Source organism: Xenopus laevis, chromosome 4L (genome assembly GCF_017654675.1).
Source record: "Xenopus laevis strain J_2021 chromosome 4L, Xenopus_laevis_v10.1, whole genome shotgun sequence".
In the NCBI taxonomy this organism is placed as follows: Eukaryota; Metazoa; Chordata; class Amphibia; order Anura; family Pipidae; genus Xenopus; species Xenopus laevis.
This window is the reverse complement of record NC_054377.1, coordinates 660,048-684,544: the sequence shown is the minus strand read 5'-3', so window position 1 is coordinate 684,544 and position 24,497 is coordinate 660,048. Positions and strand designations below refer to the sequence as shown.

The 24,497-nt window shown below is 40.2% G+C and overlaps 1 protein-coding gene across 2 annotated transcripts; it reads left to right on the top strand.

The window, feature by feature from the left end:
* Positions 1 to 1,061: 1,061 nt before the first annotated feature.
* On the top strand, positions 1,062 to 22,481 carry LOC108713703. Of its 2 annotated transcripts, none has more exons than XM_041589646.1 (11): positions 1,062 to 1,086; positions 9,191 to 9,504; positions 10,790 to 11,140; positions 12,561 to 12,887; positions 14,523 to 14,627; positions 15,087 to 15,563; positions 16,743 to 17,108; positions 19,190 to 19,495; positions 19,752 to 20,063; positions 21,171 to 21,464; positions 21,877 to 22,481. In XM_041589646.1, exons 2-11 carry the CDS (start codon positions 9,408 to 9,410, stop codon positions 22,239 to 22,241), a joined length of 3,000 nt encoding a protein of 999 aa, XP_041445580.1. In that variant the 5' UTR covers positions 1,062 to 1,086; positions 9,191 to 9,407; the 3' UTR covers positions 22,242 to 22,481. The 2 variants fall into 2 exon arrangements, with proteins under 2 accessions (XP_041445580.1, XP_041445579.1); XM_041589645.1 differs by having other exon boundaries at positions 21,868 to 22,481.
* The last annotated feature ends 2,016 nt before the right edge of the window (positions 22,482 to 24,497 follow it).

Sequence of the window (24,497 nt, the reverse complement as noted above, 5' to 3'; positions counted from 1 at the left end):
TAAAGATATTAATCAGCCTGTTTCCTTGGGGGGAGGGGCTTATGTTAGGTGGGCGTGCACTGTACCCACGAATGTATTTATAAGTGTAAGGAAAATGAGTGATTGACAGAGCAGAAGATGGAGAGAATAGAGCAACAACTTAAAGATGGCGTCTAGAGCTTTTAGCAACTCAAGGAATGTGATTTTAACTATATATAGTGTGTTAAGTGCAGTAATGATGTATTTTTACCATATATAGTATGTTAGTTGCTAAAATGTATATACTTCTTATATGCTGTGTGGGGGAAACATATATAAAGCTTCATTTGGGGGGAGGCTCTTTGACTTGTGCCTGGACTTCAGAGTATCTGGTTATGTTGGAATTGAGCCATTTTATGGAGGATCCCTCAGCGACTGTATCAATAAATCTCTTATGTTTCTTTTACTTGTGTGTGTGTCACTTTAATCACAGACTGAACAAGAGCCCAATCTCAAAACAATAAGTCTCATATACACTGAGTTACCATTGTTACTATATATATATATATATATATATATATATATATATATATATATATCTGTTTGTTATATTCTACTATGGGAAGGGCCCCTCATACGTGTAGTAGTTACTAAGGATACTCTTTGACTTTGGTTCGGTCAGAATACTGAACCAAATACAAACTCTAATTTACATATGCAAATTAGGGCCAGGAAGCATGGGCATCTACAGATGGGGTGAGGCCTCTCCTTGTACTTCATAATAAAGGCTATTCTCCTATATATATATATTGTTTTGTGCTTTTATATATGAACACATTTCTTAAAATTACCATTAAAGGGGTTGTTCACCTTTGTAACAAATTGACAAATCTAACAGTTCACATGAACAGAACAAACTTTTCCATAGAAATAGTTAACAGAAAAAGTACAGTTCCACACAGACCCTGTGCTGGGAGGGGGTCACTGACCCCCAAAAACACTAGTGTTCACTTCCTCTTCCTTATATGACATCACACATTGTACTGGCAGCTAACTTAACTCCTATTGGCTATGTCTGCTGCCAATCTGTCACTGCTTCCTGTGCTGGGGAATTTGAGCAGCATTCAGGTACTGAAGAGAAACTGTTACAAGTTTGTGAGAGGGAGGGGGAGTGTGGGCTTGTGCTGCAGAGACTTCAACTGTGCAGATGGGGGGGATCAAGGTGCTCGGGACCTGGAGTTTTACGGATAATGGATCTTTCCATAATTTGGATCTTCATACCTTAAGTCTACAAGAAAATCATATAAACATGAAATAAACCCAATAGGCTGGCTTTGCTTCCAATAAGGATTAATTATATCTTAGTTGGGATCAAGTACAAGGTACAGGTGTGGGACCTGTTATCCAGAATGCTCAGGACCTGGTATTTTCCGGATCAACGATCTTTCTGTAATTTGGATCTTCATACCTTAAGTCTACTAGAAAATCATATAAACATGAAATAAACCCAATAGGCTGGTTTTGCTTCCAATAAGGATTAATTATATCTTAGTTGGGATCAAGTACAAGGTACAGGTATGGCATCTGTTATACAGAATGCTTGCGACCTGGGGTCTTCCGGATAATGGATCTTTCTGTAATTTGGATCTTAGTACTAGAAAATGGTGTAAACTCTAAATAAAGCCAATAGGCTGGTTTTGCTTCCAATAAGGATTAATTATATCTTAGTTGGGATCAAGTACAAGGTACTATTAATTATTACACAGGAAAAAGAAATCATTTTTAAAAATTTGAATTATTGGATTATAATGGCTACTATGGGAGATGACACTTGTACTTTCCAGAAATATATTATTATTTTTTTGGGGGGGGGGGGTCCATGTATTATTTTGTGTATTTACCTCATAAAAAAGGTAAAATATTTTTCTGGTATAGATCCCTATATCATGAAAAATATAACTTTCATTTTTTGGTATTTAATCCCCCGGGAGAGCGCACAAAATGTTCAAAAAACCTACCTGCCCTCATCACTGCTCTGCCTGTCACTTAGGGCTCACACCTCACCCTTTTAAAACCAAACACATATGAAATCCACAGCCTGCATGGCTAATTAGCAATTCATTTAGATGCATGATACATGGCTGCACAGAAATCAGTTCAGTCTGCAGCATCTAAATGAGTTGATAATTAGTGGTGCTTGCGAAGCAAAGCATCACTACTGTTATCTTGCAAACTTATTTTTATTCTTCTTCCGTATGAAAGTTTGGCGCGTAACTAGTCCCGCACCGTTTGTCCTAGACCCATGAATGAGGTGTCAAATCGTGCGGCTTAATCGGGAATGGGGTGGTATGACTTTTCTAAGGGGTGGGTGGTTAATTGCCCCTTGCGGGGGCAATTAACCACCCCGAAAAGTCCCATAGATTAACATTGAGGCCAACTTTTGACGGATTCTAGCGCAGAGAGGGAATCTTGTAGAAACGTTAAATTTACCACATTTGAAGAGGTTTGCGACCTGTGTCAGATGATACCCCACACGAGGGTATAAGTTTTACCCCCGGGGCAGGAGAGGTCCCCAAATTTGCCCCATTGACTTATAATGGGGAATTTATCGAATAATTAGTTTGTCGCAGACCCATGAATGAGGTGTCAAACCGTTCAGCTTATTCGGGAATGGGGTGTTGTGACTTTTCTGTCCTATTTTGGGGACCCAAAAAAGTGAGCGGAGCCGCAAACAACCAATCAGATTTTCCCTGTTGACTTCAATGAGAAAATGTAAACAGCTGTAATTCTCACAGTAATAAAGCCAGAGCTCCCAAACTTGGCACCGTGGGTCACTGGGTGACTGCGGCCAAAATTTACAAAAAGTGGGCGGAGTCTACAACAGCCAATCAAATTTCAGCCATTCAATTAAATAGGAAAATTTTAAACTGCTGCCGCTCTTAGACGGTTAATGGCAGCCTCCTCAAAGTTGGCACAGTTGGTCACTGGGGGACTGGGATTAAAATTAAGAAAAGTGGGTGGAGCCAAAACCAACCAATCAGATTTCTTTGATTGGTTTTAATGGGAAAAATTAAGAAGGCTGCCATTCTCTCAGTATTGATGTCAGGGACCTTGAATATCACAAATGTGGTCGCTGGGGGTTTCCACTTCAAGTTTAGAAAAAGTGGGCGGAGCCACCAACAACCAATCAAATTTCATTCATTGATTTTCAATAGAAAAAAATAGAAATGCTGCCATTTTTACACATTAAATGACAGCATTCCCAAACTTTGGTATGTTAGTCACTGAGTGACTGTGGTTCACAATTAGGAAAAAAAGGGGCGGGGCAACAACAGCCAATCAGATTTGGGCCTGAGTTTTGCCACGGCAAGCACCACTCACATTTTCTTCAGGAAATGTACCTCTCTAGTTAGCCATGCAGCCTGTGGATTTCATATGTGTTTGGTTTTAAAAGGGTGAGGTGCAGCCCTACTGTCCCTGCTAGATGTGTAAGTTACATACGTTTCTAAGCAAGTCAGTGCTGGTTTTTGTTGCAATTTTGTAAATAACTGACATTATGCTTAATGCCAAAGGTTGCCAAACAATGCTGCTCCTTCCTTTTCTGCAGTATTTGTCTGCATGGCTGTGTGATTGTTTGTTGCAAGGCAGGTTTGTTTATATGCTGCGTCTGTTAACCTCTGCCATTACAATTGAGTAATCAACCAATGACCATTCAAATTATGTGACTGGTTACAGTTCACAAGCACCCAATCAATTACTAGGAGGAGGGCAGTATCAACATCCAATAGGAAACAAGTAAGGGCAAAGCCTGGGCATGATGATGTCATCATATAGGAAGTTCTTGGTGTGTCAGGTTCAAGATAGGCCACTCCCATCACTTCAGAAAACTGGTCTGAGAGACAGGGACTGAGTTAATAGCTATAAAAATTAGCTTTTACATTGGCATTTTTACTTTTTGTTATGGAAAATGGTTTTTCTAACACATTGAGAGCATTGTTAGTGGTTTCATAAGATTTGTACATTGAAGGTGAACAACCCTTTTAAGAACCTGCAATAAGTTTATAAAAGGCTTACATCTTATGGTCAGCACCCTTCAAATAATGGACCATCCCAATAGCTCCGCCTCCTTCCCTCTGTGAGACACTTCCTGCTCTTCAACTATGTGAGGAATTAGCTCCGCCCCTTCCCTCTGTGAGACACTTCCTGCTCCTTAACTGTGGGAGGCATAAGCTCTGCCCCTTCCGTCTGTGAGACACTTCCTGCTCCTTAACTGTGTGAGGAATTAGCTCCGCCCTTTCCCTCTGTGAGACACTTCCTGCTCCTTAACTGTGTGAGGAATTAGCTCCGCCCCTTCCCTCTGTGAGACACTTCCTGCTCCTTAACTGTGTGAGGAATTAGCTCCGCCCCTTCCTTCTGTGAGACACTTCCTGCTCTTCTGTGTGTGTGAGGAATTAGCTCCGCCCCTTCCCTCTGTGAGACACTTCCTGCTCTTCAACTGTGTGAGGAATTAGCTCCTCCTCTTCTCTGTGTATGGTCACAAATACTTATATAACATGAGAGACATTCATTCTGTGTATTAGAGATAGTTTTGTATACAGAATGTATTTGGGACAAACGGCACCCCATACACTCTAGCCTGTGGCTCGTTTATTTGACTGGATACTTTGCACATAAATCAGTGAGTACAATGAGGATATTGAAGGTATCAGACTGGTGGGCTGCACTGCTGACCATAAGAGCTGACAGTTAGTAGATGTGTCTCTGCAGTACATAATATTGGGCCATAGAAACCTACTGTATAGAATTGACTTTCCTTTGCTGAGATACTAAAGTCTGGATTATAAACCCTTGTACTGATCATTCTTGTGAGAAATTCAGAGGTACCAGCCTTGACCCAAACTGATCCAGATGCATCTTGACCACACCCACCCCAGTCTGTGCTAGCCCCTCCCCCTGCAGTGTTCCCCACTCCACTGTATTGGACAATATTAGGTGTTGGGTTCTATGGAGCAGGTACGTTCAGTTTTGGGGGTAAATTGCTGATGGTGCCTTTGTCTGCAAATGACACTTATATGAGAGAAAACAAGAACAAGGGTTAAATGATTGAAAATGATGATTTAAAAAAATAATGCTGGAATGAGGCCTATTTATACTGCTATTGGACTGATTTATTAAAATGTGTGATTAAATGTTTTTTTCCCAAAATTCAAATTTCTAAGATTTATCATCCAAAAAAATCTCCTTAACGCAAATATAAAAATTCCAAAGCTGTAACCCGGGGACCTTCTGTGCAAGTCAATGGGCTGTTAAGAAATGTCCCCGAAATTAAAGTGATAGAGGCTTCAACTTATTCCTCATGATTTAACACAACTGAGTTTTTCCACTTTACAGATTTGTGTAATTGTGCTGGAAATCCAGAAAAAAATGAATTTCATTTGGAAAATGTCAATTTCGGTAAATGTGACGGAACCGGCCGACCGGCTGAACTTGATGTTCCAGTTTACATACAGATTTGGGGTGAGGGGAAGGGCTGGGGCATTGCCATTATATCACTCAACTCTGTTTGTTAATAATTCCTTTGCAGTTCAAAATGCAGCTGGGGTAGATGTTGGGTAGATGGGCAGGTTTCTGGGGTAAATAAGAAAGGCACAGGGGTAGATGGGTAAGGTGGGGTAAATGACGTAGATGGGCAGGTTGATGGGGTAAGACCTCACCCTGACGAAGATTCCTGTGCGGAATTGAAACGTTGGTCCACCAATAAACCTTTCAAAGATTTAATGTTTTGCTTAGTTTGATTGATGATGGAGTGCTGTCAACGATGGAGATATATATATATCATTTATATCACACATGATTAGAACCATAAATCTTCACTAAAATCATATTAAAAATATTTAAGATATTTTGGAAAAAACATTTTGCAAAAGTGAAAAGTTCTGACCCATTAAAAGACAATGAGTTGGAGCCAGTTCCCTTAGGGGGTTATTTACTAAAGTCCAACTGCAAAAATCACCAAAAATGTGTGACTTTTTTTTTCTAAAATCTGACTTTTAAAAAAATCACAAATTTTTTCGGAATGTATTAAACCCAGAGGATGGAAAAGTCCGAATCTGAAAATCCGGCATCTTAGACCTGTCGAGGTTCCATATAAGTCAACGGGAGAAGTCGCAAGGATTTTTTGATGTGCAATACCCTGAAGTTTTCATGTGAAAATTCCAAAAAAAAATTGAAAATTGGATGAAAAAATCTGGAAAGATTTAGAAAATCTGATTTTTCCCCCGAAAAGCAAATTTTCAGGAAAATGTAATAATAAATAAGTGTAAAAAACCAGAGTTGATTGGAGTTTGTAGCAGAAAATATTGAGATAAATTCGGACTTTGATAAACAACCCCCAAATTGACCGCAATGATGTCTTTAGTACAATAAACACGGCTACTATCTAAATACATAAGTGAAAATGTGTCCTGCTTCATAAAATCTATATAAAGGAGGTTATTTATTAAAATTCAAATGTTAAAATATCCAAAAATTCGAATTTTTTTGTTCAGCAGAAAACTCGAATTTTCAGAGGAAAAAAAAAAACTATTAATAATTATTAATTATTCGAGATTTATTATACAGGTATGGGGTCCGTTATTCAAAAACCCGTTATCCAGAAAGCTCTGAATTATGGAAAGGCTGTATCCCATAGACTCCATTTTATTCAAATAATCCAGGTTTTTAAAACCAATTTCCTTTTTCTGTGTAATAATAAAACAGTCGCTTGTACTTGACCCCAACTAAGATATAATTAATCCTTATTGGAGGCAAAACCAGACTATTGGCTTTATTTCATGTTTATATGATTTTCTAGTAGACTTAAGTAGGGATGTAGCGAACGTCGGAAAAAAAGTTCGCGAACATATTCGCGAACTTGCGCAAAAACGCGAGCGGTTCGCGAACGGTTCGCGAACCCCATAGACTTCAATGGGAAGGCGAACTTTAACATCTAAAAAAGACATTTCTGGCCAGAAAAATGATTTTAAAGTTGTTTAAAGGGTGCAACGACCTGGACAGTGGCATGCCAGAGGGGGATCAAGGGCAAAAATGTATCTGAAAAATCTGCCTGTGTGTGCTTGGAAGAGATAGTGTAGGGGGAGAGCTGTTAGTGATTTCAGGGACAGATGATAGTAAGCTTGCTGGCTAGTAATCTGCTTGATACTGCTCTGTATTGGAGGGACAGAAGTCTGCAGGGATTTGAGGGACATTTTAGCTTAGGTAGCTTTGCTGGCTAGTAATCTACTGTTCTCTTTAAACAACTGCCATACGTTGACCTTGTAGGCATTGTTTGCCCAGTTTTTTTGGACGCAGCCACTGAAGCACAGTTGCCAGAAAAAATATGCCATATAAATGCTGAAAATAGTCATTTTTTGCCATACGTTGACCTTGTAGGCATTGTTTGCCCAGTTTTTTTGGACGCAGCCACTGAAGCACAGTTGCCAGAAAAAATATGCCATATAAATGCTGAAAATAGTCATTTTTTGCCATATACGTTGAGTCAAGGTATGGCAAAAAATGACTATTTTCAGCATTTATATGGCATATTTTTTCTGGCCTCTGTGCTTCAGTGGCTGCGGCCAAAAAAACTGGGCAAACAATGCCTAAAAGGTCAACTTATACACTACTACAGCGATGGATACGGATTACGTAAAATATATGAATGCTGCTTGAAAAAAGTGACTCCGGTGTTTTTTCTGGAGACGGTAATATTATGGATATTTAGACAGAATGTGAACAAGGTCACACAGCTCGATGGCGGGTTGAAGAAAACAGTGTGCAAATAATGCCTACAGGGCAAATAATGCCTAAAAGGTCAACTTATACACTACTACAGCGGTAGTAAAATAAAAAAAAGTAAAATAAAAAAAAAATGAATATTAAAAAAAAAAAATTAAAGTTGGTGCTGCTGAACTACTAGGAGCAGCAGATTAGCACACCAGTCCCACTCCCCAACACTGCTAGACTAATAGCACTGGGCTCTTATAGTAGTAGTAGTAGTAGTAGTAGTAAAACAACAAAAAAATAAATAAAAGCAGTCCTTACAAGGACTACTGTTATTGCAGCAGTCAGCAGATGAGATCAGAAGCAGGACAGCTGCCCACTGCAGCTACATACAGAGCACTGCAGTAGAAGGTAGATTACTAGCCAGCAAAGCTACCTAAGCTTAAATGTCCCTCAAACCCCTGCAGACTTCTGTCCCTCCAATAACAGAGCAGTATCAAAACGATTACTAGCCAGCAAACTTTCAACTGTCCCTGAAATCACTAACAGGCAGCAGCTCTCTCCCTACACTATCTCTTCAGCACACACAGGCAGAGTGAAAAAAACGCTGCAGGGCTTCGGTTTTTATAGGGAAGGGGAGTGGTCCAGGGGAGAGCTTCCTGATTGGCTGCCATGTACCTGCTGGTCTGGGGTGAGAGGGCAAAAAAAAGCGCCAACAATGGCGAACCCAAAATGGCGAACGTCGCGCGACGTTCGCGAACTTCCGGCGAGCGCGAACACCCGATGTTCGCGCGAACAAGTTCGCCGGCGAACAGTTCGCGACATCTCTAGACTTAAGGTATGAAGATCCAAATTACAGAAAGATCCGTTATCTGGAAATCCCCAGGTCCTGAGCATTCTGGATAACAGGTCCTATGCCTGTATATGTAATCTGCCAGAATACTATATATGTAACAATACATCATTATTGAGTATATATTATCAGTTAGAATCTTATATATGGTGAAACATTAGTGTCACATTCCTGGAATTATTCCCAGCTCTAGGCTCCATCATTCCGGTCGGATTTCTCTATTTCATGCTCATGTGAATCACTGGCTTTCATTGATGAGTGAATTTTTCCGCCACCAATGGATTAGTAGTGAAATTCGACATTTCGTCATCTGCAAATTTATCATCAAACCTGCAGCAAAAATTCACTGCGTTAGAAATTTGCGGCGAGAAAAAGTCACCAAGACAAAAATGTTGCTGAGACAAAAAAGTCTCCATAAGAAAAATGCCCATTGACTGTATTCGGTGTGTAGAATAATGTTTATTATAATATATATAATTACTTTCATCTCCAGTCCCTTGTTACATTGTTACATTACTTGAGATGCAGCTGATACACATTTCCTCTTTATTGACACAATTGTTGACTATTATATTGTTTCTCTATGAAGATGTGATTATTATTTTTTTTACTATTCAGTTAATACATCAGTTGATCAGTGTAGAATTCAGCAGCTCATTCAGGGAAGTGACACAGAGCTCAGCCGGGAGTGCCGGGAGTTTCTACGTCGTGTGACTCCTCCCACTGCAAAACTGAAAGTAAATTCCATGTCCCTCGGCTGAACAGGGAAGTCGCCATGAGAGAAATAAGTTTGTGATTAGGAAATGTTCCCCCTGAGAACTTATTAACATAAGGGATGGGACCCCCAAAGCTGCAGGTGGAACAGACCATCAATATGGGGCCCCCCAGTTTCTTCTGGTTCCTACTGATCTCTCTGTCACTGACAGGAACAGGTAAGTGCAACTAATATTTCTGTATAACGGGTCTCCTCTCTCATGGCTGCGCCTGTTGCTTTTATAATAAACTCAGAGCCGCCATTAGAGGGGCACAGGGAGCCCAGAAATACTGAACTGTAATTTGTGGGGTGTGAAAGGGGCACAAGTAAGTGAGGAATGGAGTCTGTGTAAAACTGTGCAGCTCTGTATAGTAATACTCAGTATCTAGTGACACATCTGCCCCAGCTTTAAGGTGGCCATACACTAGACCAGTGATCCCCAACCAGTAACTCGTGAGTAACATGTTGCTCCCAGCCCCTTGGATGTTGCTCCCAGTGGCCTCAAATCAGGTGATTATATTTGAATTCCAGACTTGGAGGCAAGTTTTAGTTGTATAAAACCAGATGTACTGCCAAACAGAGTCTCAATGTTGGTTGACAATCCACATAGGGGCTACCAAATGGCCAATCACAGCAATTATTTGGCACCCCAAGAAAATTTTTCATGCTAGTGTTGCTCCCCAACTCCTTTTACTTCTGAATGTTGCTCACGGGTTCAAAGGGTTGGGGCTCCCTGCACTATAACACCTGCTCATTTGGTGAGGGATCTTTCCATGATATGGCCACCAAAGGGACAGTGATATCTCATTCAGCCCTAAGGTCCGATGGCAATAGCCACCAATGGGATGAGCACAACATCAAGTAGCCAATGTGGTCCTCGATGGGAAGGAAAAATCAAACCTGCCCAATTGATATCTGGCAGATTTTTGGTCATTTATTGATTGGGAAGATCCATAGGATCCCCCCATACATGAGCCGTTAAGCTAAATTTGTCAAAAGGACCTGAATCAGCAGCTCAAATCTCCCCGTGTATTTCCCCTTTATTCCTTACAGAGAGGTGTGGGCCCTTCCAATGTGGGGGTGCAGATATATAAAATAATAGTGAGTATTTAGAGCAGGAGATTGGTACAGGGTATCATGTGACAGGAGATCTTCTCAAGGGAATGCTGGGAATATGGGGGATACAGAACAACATGACGGAGGTTATTTATAAGAAATTAGAAATGGGGGGAGGTTCAGACAGGTAATGGACAGAGGAAGGAAAGAAACGTTGGTTAATCCAGTTGCAAATTCAATGTTTGTTTAAATGAAACTATTTTCTGTTACAGTTTTATTAAACAGGCGACTATTTCTGGTCTCTCTGAATATGATATATATGAATATTTATACCATTATGCTTATTGTTATCAGCTGAATATAACAAAGTGGCCAAAGCTTAATATCTGTGTGTGTTTATATATAAGGTTCATTAACAGTGGAAATGGGGGAGTCGCCTGTGAAATCCTTGAGGAATAAAGAAGCGATTATCCCATGTACTATAAGTGACTGGGGCCCTGGAGACATGAATCTCCCCAAACTGTCAGTTGAATGGACCCAAATACTCTTGAATGGAAGTGAAGAGCAAGTTTATCTGTATGTGTCTGGGACTCCCACCCCCACCCGGCCGGGATCCTACATATCAGACAGTGAGATTATAAGAGGCAATGTGGCACTTCACTTACCCCGGGTTCAGTTCACAGATGAAGGAGAATATACCTGCACTGTCTTTTATACCCCTAATAAAGTAGTGGGACATTCTACCCTGCAGGTGTCAGGTAAGTGTCATTTATCACCTGTATCTTCATTTTCCTAAAGTCAGAGGACAGAATTTAATGTCTTTACTCAGCATCGCCCCCTCTGGCTGCAGATGGTGGGAGACATTTGAACCAATCACAGGGCAGGTTTTGTCCAATAGACACTCACCAGTTGCTCAGGAAACAGAATCTTACAGGGCACTTGGTAGTGATGTCATATTATTTCAGGCAGCCAATCAGCTTCCTGCTCTGTCACCAATGACATCCTTGGATGCCACCTCTCTTACCTGCTCAAGTACAGGTGATGTGCCTGGATTCTAGCAGAGATACCCACATCACATACAGTCATTCATATACACATATTAAATATACAGGTATTTCCCATGGCTGTTTTATAAAAAGACAATAAAAATAATATTGTGAAACCACAAGAACATGAAAGGGTTACTAAATTGTCTCCCTTTGCATTTTCCTGCGATTAAGCCGAATCACCACGAGTAAATATTTTACCTGCAGCGACAATAATGTTATTCAATGGCAACTCATTTTCGGGAGATTTGTCATCCTTGATAGTGTAAATGTAACTGTGGACAACAAATCTTACGTTTGCCATGAAATTTAAATAAGTCAGCGTTTAACCCCTATCTGAAGGGCTCACACAAAGGGTGTCTTTTAAACAAACTGTCCTTTTTTTCTCTCAGCACCATCAGTTGGATATAAACTTCGTTTCAAATTACTGAAACTTGTGGAATTTTTTATTTGCAGAGATGTGAATTTCAGTTGTTTTCTACCGTTATCTAAAAAGTGGTTTATTGTTATTGTACTATTCTTGTATCAGTTGATTTAATAACGAGAGGCCACAAGAGACACTGCTTGTTTTTATGACTTACGCTATTTTAATATTTTTTTTTCTGGTCTAATTATTTTAAAATTAATATTGATTTATTTGGATTATGATTTGGATGAGACATTACTATATGGGGAATTGATACACAATTGATACAAAGTTGGAAAACTGATCAGATAAGAAGGTTTTGGGGCAGAATTAATAAACGTTGCTCTTTGTTACACTTGTATCTAAGACAGAACTGATACTTCTACAGGACGATACGTACAGGGAATGACAGGAGCAGTTTAGCCCAATAGGGGCAGTCAGCCAATATCATTGGCTCCCTCCTGTCTGCTGGGAGGAGCTACTGGTGAATAAAGCATCCGACCCTTCCTTATACCTATCTAATGTATCAGCCTGTACCACTGATTCACTTCCCAGCTCTCCCTGTAACACCCCTTTCCCTCCTCTAATCTCATTGGCTCCCTCCTGTCTGCTGGGAGGAGCTACTGGTGAATAAAGCATCAAAGAGTGTATTGTTTGATCCATTTATATAGGTGTTCGAGTATCAGTTTATTGTACAAAACAGATCACTTATTTCTTTCTATGCAGCTCCCCCAACTGCCAGTCTGACACCTACTGATATCACAATGGAGCCTGGAATGGAGAAGACAGTTGTATGTAAAGCCAATGAGTTTTATCCCAAAGACATAACTTTCCATTGGATAAAACACATCGCTGGTTCCAGAGTTGGTCTGTTACAAGAAGACGGAGTCTCTTACACTCACCCAAAAAAGAACAAAGATGAAACCTACAATCAAACAAGTTTTCTGCGGATTAACCCAACACTAGAAGATAATGGGAATATATATTCCTGTAATGTGTCCCACAGATCCATGGAAACTGATCTGCACTTCAATCTCACTCTCTCTGTGACAGGTAAAGTCTCCTATTCTCATTTATTAGTTGTTATAGGTGTTAGACAGGCCTCTCTTGCCTATCAGACCCAATGAGAGCAAAAGGGTTACCGTATATACTCGAGTATAAGCCGAGTTTTTCAGTCCCCAAAATATGCTGAAAAACTCTACCTCGGTCAAGCACAAGAACGGTCACCGGCGCCTAAGAATAGTCGCCGGCGCCTAAGAATATTCGCCGGCGTCCAAGAATGGTCGCCGGCATCCAAGAATGAGACGCCAGCACCTCCAATGGGACCAGAAACCCTCAATTTTTTGATTGAAACTTACCAGAAGCTGCTGCATTTCTAACCCTAGGCTTATACTCGAGTCAATAAGCTTTCCCAGTTTTTGGAGGTAAAATTAGGTACCTCGGCTTATACTCGGGACGGCTTATACTCGAGTATATACGGTACTTGAGTTTTGACTTGAGATTTTTAGCAGATGTGGCCTTGTCTGGACAAAACTGAGTGGGACCAGACTGGGGACATTGAGAATGTAGGGAAGTAATGGTGGTCAGGATCTAAGGAAGGTCATCAAAGGAGACAAATTGCAATTAGCAGAGTTTATTACAAGGAACCACAGTCCAACTTCACATCTGAATGTCTGTCGGAGGGAGAGGCTTCCATATAGAATCAGTATGTTATACAGAGGGGACAGATAACAGTATGGAAAGAGCTCACATTATATTGTATAGGTAGGTGGTGATTAGAAGAAGAGCTGACGCTCTGTTGTACAAAGAGGGGGGCAAGGAAGCAGCATGAGATGAGTTGACATGTTTTAAAGAGGGAGTGGTGACCTTTCAAGAAAAGCTGAAATGAAAGATTATTAAAGGAGCCACACGCAATATATATATATATATATATATATATATATATATATATATATATATATATATATATATATATATATATATATATATATAATGCAGGTGGGGAGTCTAACCCATTTATTGTAACCACAAGTGCATCTAAACTTTTGCTATACTTATGAGAAACCAGAGAGGTATGTGACTGGCAGAAGAGCTGGAACTCTTTTATGGGCGATAGGTAGATTGTAAAATGGGAATTGTTGGAACAGAATATCATTTCAGACAAAAATATAGAACGTGAATTAGTGTGGCCTGAGTAAATAAACAGGATTGAGACTATGGAGAGACCTGATTCTTCTACAGAAAGGTGATGGGATGTGGGGGGGGTTTCTCATGTTACTTTGTAACCCAAAATTCTAGCAGGTCACATGTCACCATGATTTCATGTAGGCTGGGGGCCTGAAAACCATTTTGTGTTGGGATGGGGTTTGAAGTTCTGCCCCTAACAGGATCTTAAGTGGGAATTGGACTGAACGCCCCAAATCCACTGGTGGCAAGTGACAGAAAAAAACAGCACTATCCCAGCTTTCATTTCAACCAAATTGTTATCGTAAAAAAAAGGACATAATTGTTTGATGACAGTTATATATTCTAATATTTGCCCGATGCTTTGAGGAAAAAGAAATGTCAAGATTGTCTCTTGTTCTGGTTTATTGTGCAATGAGTGAATGGGGGCTGCAGTGTGGTCTTCACCCTTCATTTATGTCTTTTCTTTACTCCATATTTATATTGTATTTTATCTCATTACAGATCCACCTGACCAAACAGGCACAATTATTGGAGCTGTGGTTGTAGTGATACTTCTAGTCCTTCTGGGTCTGTCCATTTGTATCTACATGATGTTCTATAAGAAAGGTGAGATGTATAACTCATACACGGCCACTAAACTTGTATAAACAAAAATGTTTGCCGCCCATAGACCGTCGGGGACATTGTGCCAGCGACTCATTTTTGGCGAAGCAAAACGGGTCATATTCGCCCATCCCTAGCCACATCTTGAGAAGGGAGTTGTCTACTATTTGTTATGTGTCTTTAAGCTTCTTAGTGTAGAGTTTCTGGACACACAGTTGGGGGGATCATAGTGACAAATCTGTTTATTTTAGGTTATACTTCTCCTTTCAAAGGTGTCAAAATGAGCAGATTTGCATTATAAACCCTGTTACAATCATGTTGCAAGATTCCCTGCAGTATAATTATATTATAGGGTTGTATGTGCATTTGGGGGGCTCCGTGTGTATCTCACTTTTATATTAATACCCAGAGTGATGTCTGTTATCACTAATACATTACAGTGACATGTTTATGTTTTAACAGAGCCCCCAGAACTTTCTCCCATTACCGGAGCAGAACATTTGGTGCATATGAACAGGGCGACTCTGTCCTGCCAGATCTCTGAGTTCCGACCCAAACCCATCAGAATTACATTGTGGCTGAAAAGAAATGGGGGAGAAGAGTTGGAAATTGACTCCTGGAATTCGGAGACACAAACGGGTTCCTCTGCCCCAGTGTCACATCACAGAGAGGAGCAGCGTGTGGTTATTGTACCAGAGAGAGAAGGGTTAATGAGAAATGGGAATGTGAATAATCTGCCCCCAGCACAGAGACCTCTGCAAGTGGAAATGGTTCCTGTAACAAAAACTAGTAAATATAGAAGAATTTCCTACTGCCAATTCTTAATCCATATAACTCCAGACATAGAGGAAGATGATGAAGCAGAACTGACTGTGAGGGTCACTCACTCTGCCCTGAGACTCCCCATCTCTGAGTCCTGTCGGCTGGAGGCCAGTGGAGGTAAGTGGGTGACCCCTGAGTTTCTTGTTGCCCTGAGTCTGTATATCTGTACTCTATATCAGTTAGTATTTTGCCACTCATACTCCCTATATAGTAACGTGTTACTGAAAAGTACATTTCGGAATTGGAACACTAGTATGTATCAAACAAGGCTAGAGTTTATATTAGAGGGAAACCATGCAAAATCTCTGGTTCCTCTATTTTCAGGGTTTTCCCATATATATATATATATAGTGAATAAAGTACCCCCTCTTGTAAAATACAAGGATATTATAAGTTACCGAGGAGTTTCATGACCATATAAAAGTACGAGGCCGAAGTGTTTTTATACAGGTCATGGAACTCCGAGGTAACTTCTAATATCCTCATATTTTACAACTGGGGGTACTTTATTTATTATAATACACAAATTTTAGTGAGTCATGTGACAGAAATGACATCAGAACTCACCGTTTATAACTGATGACATCACTACTCACCGTTTATAAGGATATAATTTACAGGATATGCATGGCTTTTGTGTATTATATATATATAATGTCTGACAGAAGTGTTCCCTACATACTACTATATATAATAAAATCCTTTATGCCCCCATAGTAACAACTGTGAGTCAAGTCATTCAAATTAACTAACAGGATCAGGCAGAGCCACCAGGACCCCGGGGCAAATCCTGAAGGGCTGCTATAAGGTCCAATAGAAAGGCCGTATTTAGGGGGCTGTTTGGGCCTCTGTGTGGGCTGATTGGGCCTCTGTGTACCTGAAATGCCAGGGCCTATTTTTATTCTCAGTCCGGACCTGTCTAGGACCCAGTGGCTCTGGACTGTGGAGGATCCTCATTATATTTGGGTTTTGGAGACTGAACTCTTTGCATTGACACTGGCCATGATCCTGAGAAATAGCTCAATTCCCTGCTAAAAAGCGAGGCAGAGCTGTTGATGTTCATTAGAACTTTGTTTAATTTGTATACGTTGTCACTGAAACATATTACTGTATACGTAAGAGAAATCCACCCCAAAAAAACGGACTCTTCCTCACTCAGTGTTACTCATCTCCATGTACAAATTCCATAGCATGTTATACCTGTACTCCTGTATTACTCCTGTATTACTTCTCTGACTGAATTCATTCTTACAGTTATGATCCTTTTTACTTACTCATCACATTTCCTTTTTTTAGTTCCTCCCAAATTATCAAAGATTGTATCCCCTCTCCGAATCCTCCATGGAGAACCCCTGACTCTGACCTGTCCCATCTATGGCTTCAAGCCAAAGCCGCTCCTTGTTACTTGGCTGAAAGTGGATTCCAATGGTCGGGAAACAGAACTTCTCAGCTGGGATCAAGGTACCACCAACATTAATGATCCCAAATATTCCCATCAGCTGGCAGAGGATGAGAGAGAAGAAGATGATATGAATTATTTCTTAAGCAATCTGACTCTGAGGCCCACAGTGAGGGCAGATGATGGAGCTCAGTACGTCTGTAGGACTCATCATTATACAACAGAACATACAGCAGAGAAACTTATGGAAATGCAGGTTTTAGGTAAGTACCTATTGTATATACTGTCATAAATTATATAGGAGGCATGTTACAGCCTTTGTTTCAAGAGATAATGAGCTGTATATCAATATCTCACCCTTCCCTGTCTGTCCCAAAAATAGAAACTAATGCATGAGTCAGATTGCAAGCTCTGCTGGTCGGGTGCCTCTTTATTCCTATGTCCCAACACTTGAGACACAGTTTTAAATGTAATTATGTAAAATATTATTTAGGTTCTAGATTAAAGTGCTGTGTGCACGAGTAACACTTTATAAATAGAAATACACACACACACATATATATATATATATATATATTCTACTTATTATAGTTTTGTCCCTATGCATTATTTTACATTGTATATAAATATATAAAGTATATACCTACTTAGGAAACTCTGCCCTCTGTGTATAACCATAGACTTTGGGCCTGGCTTTCCAATGCTTGCTTGTTCTCAGGTCATATAAATATAAACAGTGAGGAGACCCAGTCAGGGCAGCAGAAGAAGACCAGTTTCTTTATTCCTTGGTATATATAAAGTACCCCCTCTTGTAAAATATAAGGATATTATAAGTTACCGAGGAGATTCATGACCATATAAAAGTACGAGGCTGAAGGCCGAGTGTTTTTATACAGGTCATGGAACTCCGAGGTAACTTCTAATATCCTCATATTTTACAACTGGGGGTACTTTATTTATTATAATACACAAGTTTCAGTGAGTCATGTGACAGAAATGACATCACAACTCACCGTTTATAACTGATGACATCAGAACTCACCGTTTATAAGGATATAATTTACAGGATATTCATGGCTTTTGTGTATTATATATATATATATATATATTTTTCAAACATTCATAATGAAAAGTGGCAACTCTAGCTAGAAAGAGCAACTGTGTAAGTTCTGTGATAAAACACCTTTAAATCAAATGAGTAGAAATATAATTACAAACAATGGGATCAAATGAGGTGATTCCACTATAAAATGCACAGTTAATCTGGATGACCAGACAATAAACAATGAAGGAAACAATCAGTTTATTACAATAATTTAAAAAAAAAAAAACCCACTCTAATAAAAAAAATCCTCAGGGCACAGCGTCCTTTAGAAATAGTAATCTAGTTGTATCTGAAGCTAATTTATACACAGGGCCGGATTTGCATAGTGGGCGCCCCTAGGCCCACTACCATTTGTCACCCCATGTCCCCTTCAGGGGGACAGGAGCAATGGGGATTGGGGCACGGGAAATTAAAATCCCCAGTGTTTTTGAACCAATGTCAGTGTGGTTGGGCAGCATGCCGCCCCCCTAAAATCCTGCCGGCCTAGGTGGCCTTTCCACAAATCCGGGCCTGTTTATACACAAGTCAGTGAATCCGCTATAAAAAAAAAAAAGCAGAGGAACTTTTTGCACAGTTCTAGCACACGTTCCCCTGAAAACCCCAAGGATGAAGGTAGGTGAGACAAAAATAAGGGAGACAATAGGGTTAGCGTGTTATGTAGGGTGTCTCCTCTCGGCCCCCTCTGCAATTCCATACAACACCCTATCAATCTCTCATACACCAGATCCATCCCAAGTGTCCATCCCTCAGCAGACACATCAAACTCACCTGGAATGTATGAGTAGATGTATGAGTAGATGTATGAGTAGATGTATGAGTAGATGTATGAGTCGATGTATGAGTAGATGTATGAGTAGATGTATGAGTAGATGTATGAGTAGATGTATGAGTAGATGTATGAGTAGATGTATGAGTAGATGTATGAGTAGATGTATGAGTAGATGTATGAGTAGATGTATGAGTAGATGTATGAGTAGATGTATGAGTAGATGTATGAGTAGATGTATGAGTAGATGTATGAGTAGATGTATAGAGCACCTAATTAAAGGAAATGTTTTATTATCTGTCCATGAGCGCATTATATGTATTCATTTGAAGTTGGACAATGAAAGGCGACTCTCAGTACAACGTACCCTAAGCAGATACTTCAATCACTGTTTGGCACTTTCATCAGGAACAATAAACATGACTAAGCCATACATGCCTCAAAACATTTAAAATCACATATTCTTCATTTAGCTGTTCCAGAGCTGGATCCTATACAGATATCAGCAGAGATTCTATATGTTGGGGAAGAGATGCAGTTGTCCTGCAGAATCCATTCCTTCCATCCACAGACATTGGAATTTTCCTGGTATAAAGAGGATGAGATGTTGGAATCATACAATGAAACAATTAATTCTGATAACCATGGATTGTTCTATTGTACCAGTCGTACAACCTACAGCCCCTGTGTGAGGGACATTGGGAAGAAGTTCAGGTGTGAGGTCTCTCATCCAACTCTCCAAAACCCTAAATGTGTTTCCTGGGAACTGAAACATCTCAGTAAGTAGCACCTGATTCTATTTATGTTCTGTGTTCCTGATTTCTACTATTTCCTATTATGTTTCTGCTGATAGGATGGGAGGGGAGTTGAAGTAATTTCTAAACCAAGATTTGTATCCCAATACTTTTATTATATCACACATTTCTGTATAATCGGGTCACACACTCCTTCCCATCTCTCTCTGCCCTGTAATGCATTGGCTAAACGAATTCAGTTCCTACATCCCATAATCCTCTGCTTCTGTTTATATTACAGTAAGTGAGCCGAGGGTAAGTGCCATAAAGTGTGACCCTGAGGTTCCTGGGTGCAACCAAACTACAACATTATTCTGTACTATAGAGAAATTTTACCCTAAAGACCTCAAAATCCGATGGTATCGGGGGCTGGAAGTCATCAAGTCAGAAAGTGATCCAGAAGGTGCCAAGGAAGACCCAGAATCAGGACTTTTCTCCAGAACCACAGAAATACAGATCATTCCCACTATTAATGACCACGGGAAAGAATTCCACATGGAGATAATTCACAACTTCAAGATCAACACAAAGGATTTTACCATGAAACTAAAAGGTAATTAGAAGGTTCTATTGCTGTAGATGTGGGGAGAGCTGATTACTGGTAAGAACATTATCCCATTCAACCTGTGGAGACCCAATCATAAAACATAGAGAGAGAAAGTGCCCCAGGGAGGGAAACTAAGATGATCCATTGTCTAAATAACATCAAGGGGCTGATTCACTATGGGTCGAATATCGAGGGTTAATTAACCCTCGATATTCGACTAGGAATTGAAATCCTTCGACTTCGAATATCGAAGTCGAAGGATATAGCGCAGAAAATTCGATCGAACGATCGAAGGATTTTAATCCAACAATCGAAGGAATATCCTTCGATCAAAAAAACTTAGGAAAGCCTATGGGGACCTTCCTCATAGGCTAACATTGACTTCGGTAGCTTTTATCTGCCGAACTAGGGGGTCGAAGTTTTTTTAAAGAGACAGTACAGTACGATTTTTACTACGAATCCTTCGATTCGAAGTCGTAGTCGAAGGTCGAAGTAGCCCATTCGATGGTCGAAGTAGCCCAAAAAAACCTTCGAAATTCGAAGTTTTTTTTACTTCGAATCCTTCACTCGAATTTAGTGAATCAGCCCCCAAATGGCTTTAAGGGGACAGTTCAACACTGGAAGAATGGAAGATCCATTGGACACAAAAAAACACATGAATTTTGACAAAAACAGAACCCTACATTGATCGCAGTTTATTGTTTCTCTTACTGAATATTTAGCAAGTGTCCTGCAACACACGATATTAAGAGCAAGTGTCTATTGTGGGCACAAATGAGTTAATGGGGTTATCGGGGTATCAAGTCATTGCTGTTGTCCCCAGTGTGTCACTGTAAGTCCCCAAACCTCCATGTTCTGCCAGAACTTTCCTTTTTTTTTTATATTTCAGCCCATTTCATATACTCAGCCACTAGCAACGAGTGTGTCCCCCCATGTAGAAACTGGGGGTGATATAAAAAAAAACCCACATTCTGGGCCAGATTTAATAATTGGGATGAGCAAACATTTTTATTAATAACTGTTTGAATTTTTGTCTTGACAAAAAAAAACCACTGTCTATCTAAGATGCTGTCTGGACACATATTAATAGATGATATCACTTTCCCTTTTCAGGGCTGCCAGTTATTGGAGAGATCTTTTGCAATAAGTATCCCCCAAAATATGGGGAACCCCTAACCCTAAGCTGTGAGGTGAGTGGATGTAATGGCCGAGATGTCACAGTGGAATGGCAAATGGGAAATGATCCAATAACAATGAGAGCAGAAACCCAAATAAAAAGAGATTCGGTCTCATTCCTCCTCACACTGACGCCTACAGCAGAGCATTATGGGAAATTATTCACCTGCCTGATAAAACACAAGGACCTTCCTGAACTGATTAAGAAGAATATTTGTCTGAAGTTCCCAGGTGAGTTCTTTGTGTCTGTGGGATATTTTGGGAGAAGATCAGGGAAGTAACAATAGAAAGATCAGGGCACTGGCAGGGGAATTGGGGTCACAATGGGGGGCACTATGGCTACATATCTGCTCCATGTAATTAACTGCCCATTTTAGTATCTTGACAATTTTCGAATCATATAAAACCAGCCACTAAAAATGTGACTGTGTCTATAACTATGGTAACCAATGGTAGTCACGTCCAATCAGAGCCGGACATTTTTCATGAACAAAATCATCGTTTTTTTTAAAATGTTGTTTGGCATGGGAAACTAATGAATGGTTTTGTAGGGTTTTGAAGATATTAATTGGGAATTATTAGAAAATCATCTGCAGTTTTTGCATTTTATTCTCCTGTTTGTAACCACCCACAGCTCTAAAAGAAGTTGCACCAAAAAAAGATTCAGCAGAAGTGGATGGGCCAATAATCGTTCCAGCAGAAGTTTGTGAGATTGAGTGTGTGACCCCCAACCCCAGGAAGGGACAGTCGCTTACCCTTCAGTGTAAGATTAAAGGACAAGATGTGGAACATGGAGACTTTTCCTGGAGTGATGGAAAGTTCCCCATTAAGGAAAATCTCATAGACAACTCCAACCTCACTGATGGCTCCGGCAGTATCTCCAAGGTGACCTTCACACCTGAAGATGATCATGGGGAAATCAGATTTGAGGCCACATTTAACTTAGTAACCACTGAGAGAACCTTCCAACTGCCATGGGTGGGGGATTTGAGACAGGGGGTCTATTAAAGCCCCTATTTAGAACACTGAACCTAAAAAAACCCATTTATATGTGATGCTTGATGTTCTACCATGGACTAGAAATGCCTAAAAGGGGAACACTACCCCAAAATGTTTTTGTTGCACAATGTGACATGTCCGTGTCATATGATGTCAATGGTTTCTAATGGGTTTGTGTTCCACCTGAGGAAGGGGTTGTTCCCCCAAAAGCTTGTGCCTCATTTTTCTGCAATAAAAGAGTTAAAGGCATTTGCCGGCGTATGGGGGTGAACTTCTTCTTACTTAAAGGGATCCTGTCATCGGAAAACATGTTTTTTTCAAAACGCATCAGTTAATAGTGCTGCTCCAGCAGAATTCTGCACTGAAATCCATTTCTCAAAAGAGCAAACAGATTTTTTTATATTCAATTTTGAAATCTGACATGGGGCTAGACATATTGTCAGTTTCCCAGCTGCCCCCAGTCATGTGACTTGTGCCTGCACTTTAGGATGGAATTACTTTCTGGCAGGCTGTTATTTCTCCTACTCAATGTAACTGAATGTGTCTCAGTGGGACCTGGATTTTACTATTGAGTGTTGTTCTTAGATCTACCAGGCAGCTGTTATCTTGTGTTAGGGAGCTGCTATCTGGTTATCTTCCCATTGTTCTTTTGTTTGGCTGCTGCGGGGGAGGGGGTGATATCAGTCCAACTTGCAGTACAGCAGTAAAGAGTGACTGAAGTTTATCAGAGCACAAGTCACATAACTTGTGGCAGCTGGGAAATTGACAATATGTCTAGCCCCATATCAGATTTCAAAATTGAATATAAGAAAATCTGTTTGCTCTTTTGAGAAATGGATTTCAGTGCAGAATTCTGCTGGAGCAGCACTATTAACTGATTCATTTTGAATTTTTATTTTTTCCCATGACAGTGTCCTTTTAATAAAACTTTCCCATGATTTGGTTTTTGGTACTTTTATACAGTAAGATACATTTTGTTTTTTGTGATTCCAACTGCCAACAATGGGGAGGATTTGGGGAATTTTTGTTGCAGGTATAAGGTACAGAAATCAATCGAGATTTTCTCCCAGGCCTGTGAATTCCCCCCTCCCCCTCTCAGATGGATAAAGTTTACTGATCTAACCAATCCCAATTTCTATTTTGAAAAAGGTACAAAATCTTGAATATGTGCTTATTTGTTATAAAACTGTCATTTCAAAAACGTAATTGTGTAAATATCTGTAAAAAAACATCTCTAACTAGGGATGCACCAAATCCAGGATTCGGTTCGGGATTCTGCCTTTTTCAGCAGGGTTCGGATTTTGCCAAATTCTTCTGCCCAGCTGAACCAAAACCTAATTTGCATATGCAAATTAGGGGCGGGAGGGGAATTGCGTGACTTTTTGACACAAAACAAGAAAGTAAAAAATGTTTTCGCCTTCCCACCCTAATTTGCGTATGCAAATTAGGATGCGTTCGGTATTCAGCCGAATCTTTCGCGAAGGAATCAGGAGTTCAGCCGAATCCAAAATAGCGGATTCGGTGCATCTTTATCTCTAACACAGTGAAATAAGATTTTCAATCAGCCAAATTTAGAATTAATCACAAACACTCCCACTGAAAAATAGCTGAAATTTTACTACTACAACATTTTGAGGTTTTTTTTTTGCACTTAATAAATATCGAAAATTCGAGTTTCAATATTTCACATTCATGATGTTTGGCACAAATAATGACCGGCAGTAAAATCCTGAATTAATTTCTATTAATGTAAAATAAATGTAACACAGAAGTGTCAGAATGAGTGTCACTATATGGAGCTTGTGTTACACACGGGGGCTCATTTACAGCTGCCGACACAGTGTGTAAGGGGCCCTCCAGTCATTAAAGGCACAGTACACTCATTTCTTAAAAACGTAATAATAGTTTTATTTGACAGTCACACATTACTCACCAACCAGGGTACAGAATAGTTTCTCTTACAGGTTTACAGGTGATTCACATTCCCCACATTGCATTGGACTTGCGCACCCAGCCTTAAGGCATTTCCCGCACCACCTATAGGTCAGACAGTCGTACGTTCTACGAGCCCTCCAACTCGTTTTTCGTTGTGCCACCTCCCTCCTTTGGCCAGCGGGCCACCACAGCAGCGCCCCCTAGCTTTTCCGGGTAGGATTTTCACCTCGGCCTGGGTTGTCCGCAACTATAACTTTTCCCTATCTGTGGTTGAACCATGGCTACTAAGCCTCTTACTCCTGGGTGGGGTGCCAGCTACCCTTTCTAACT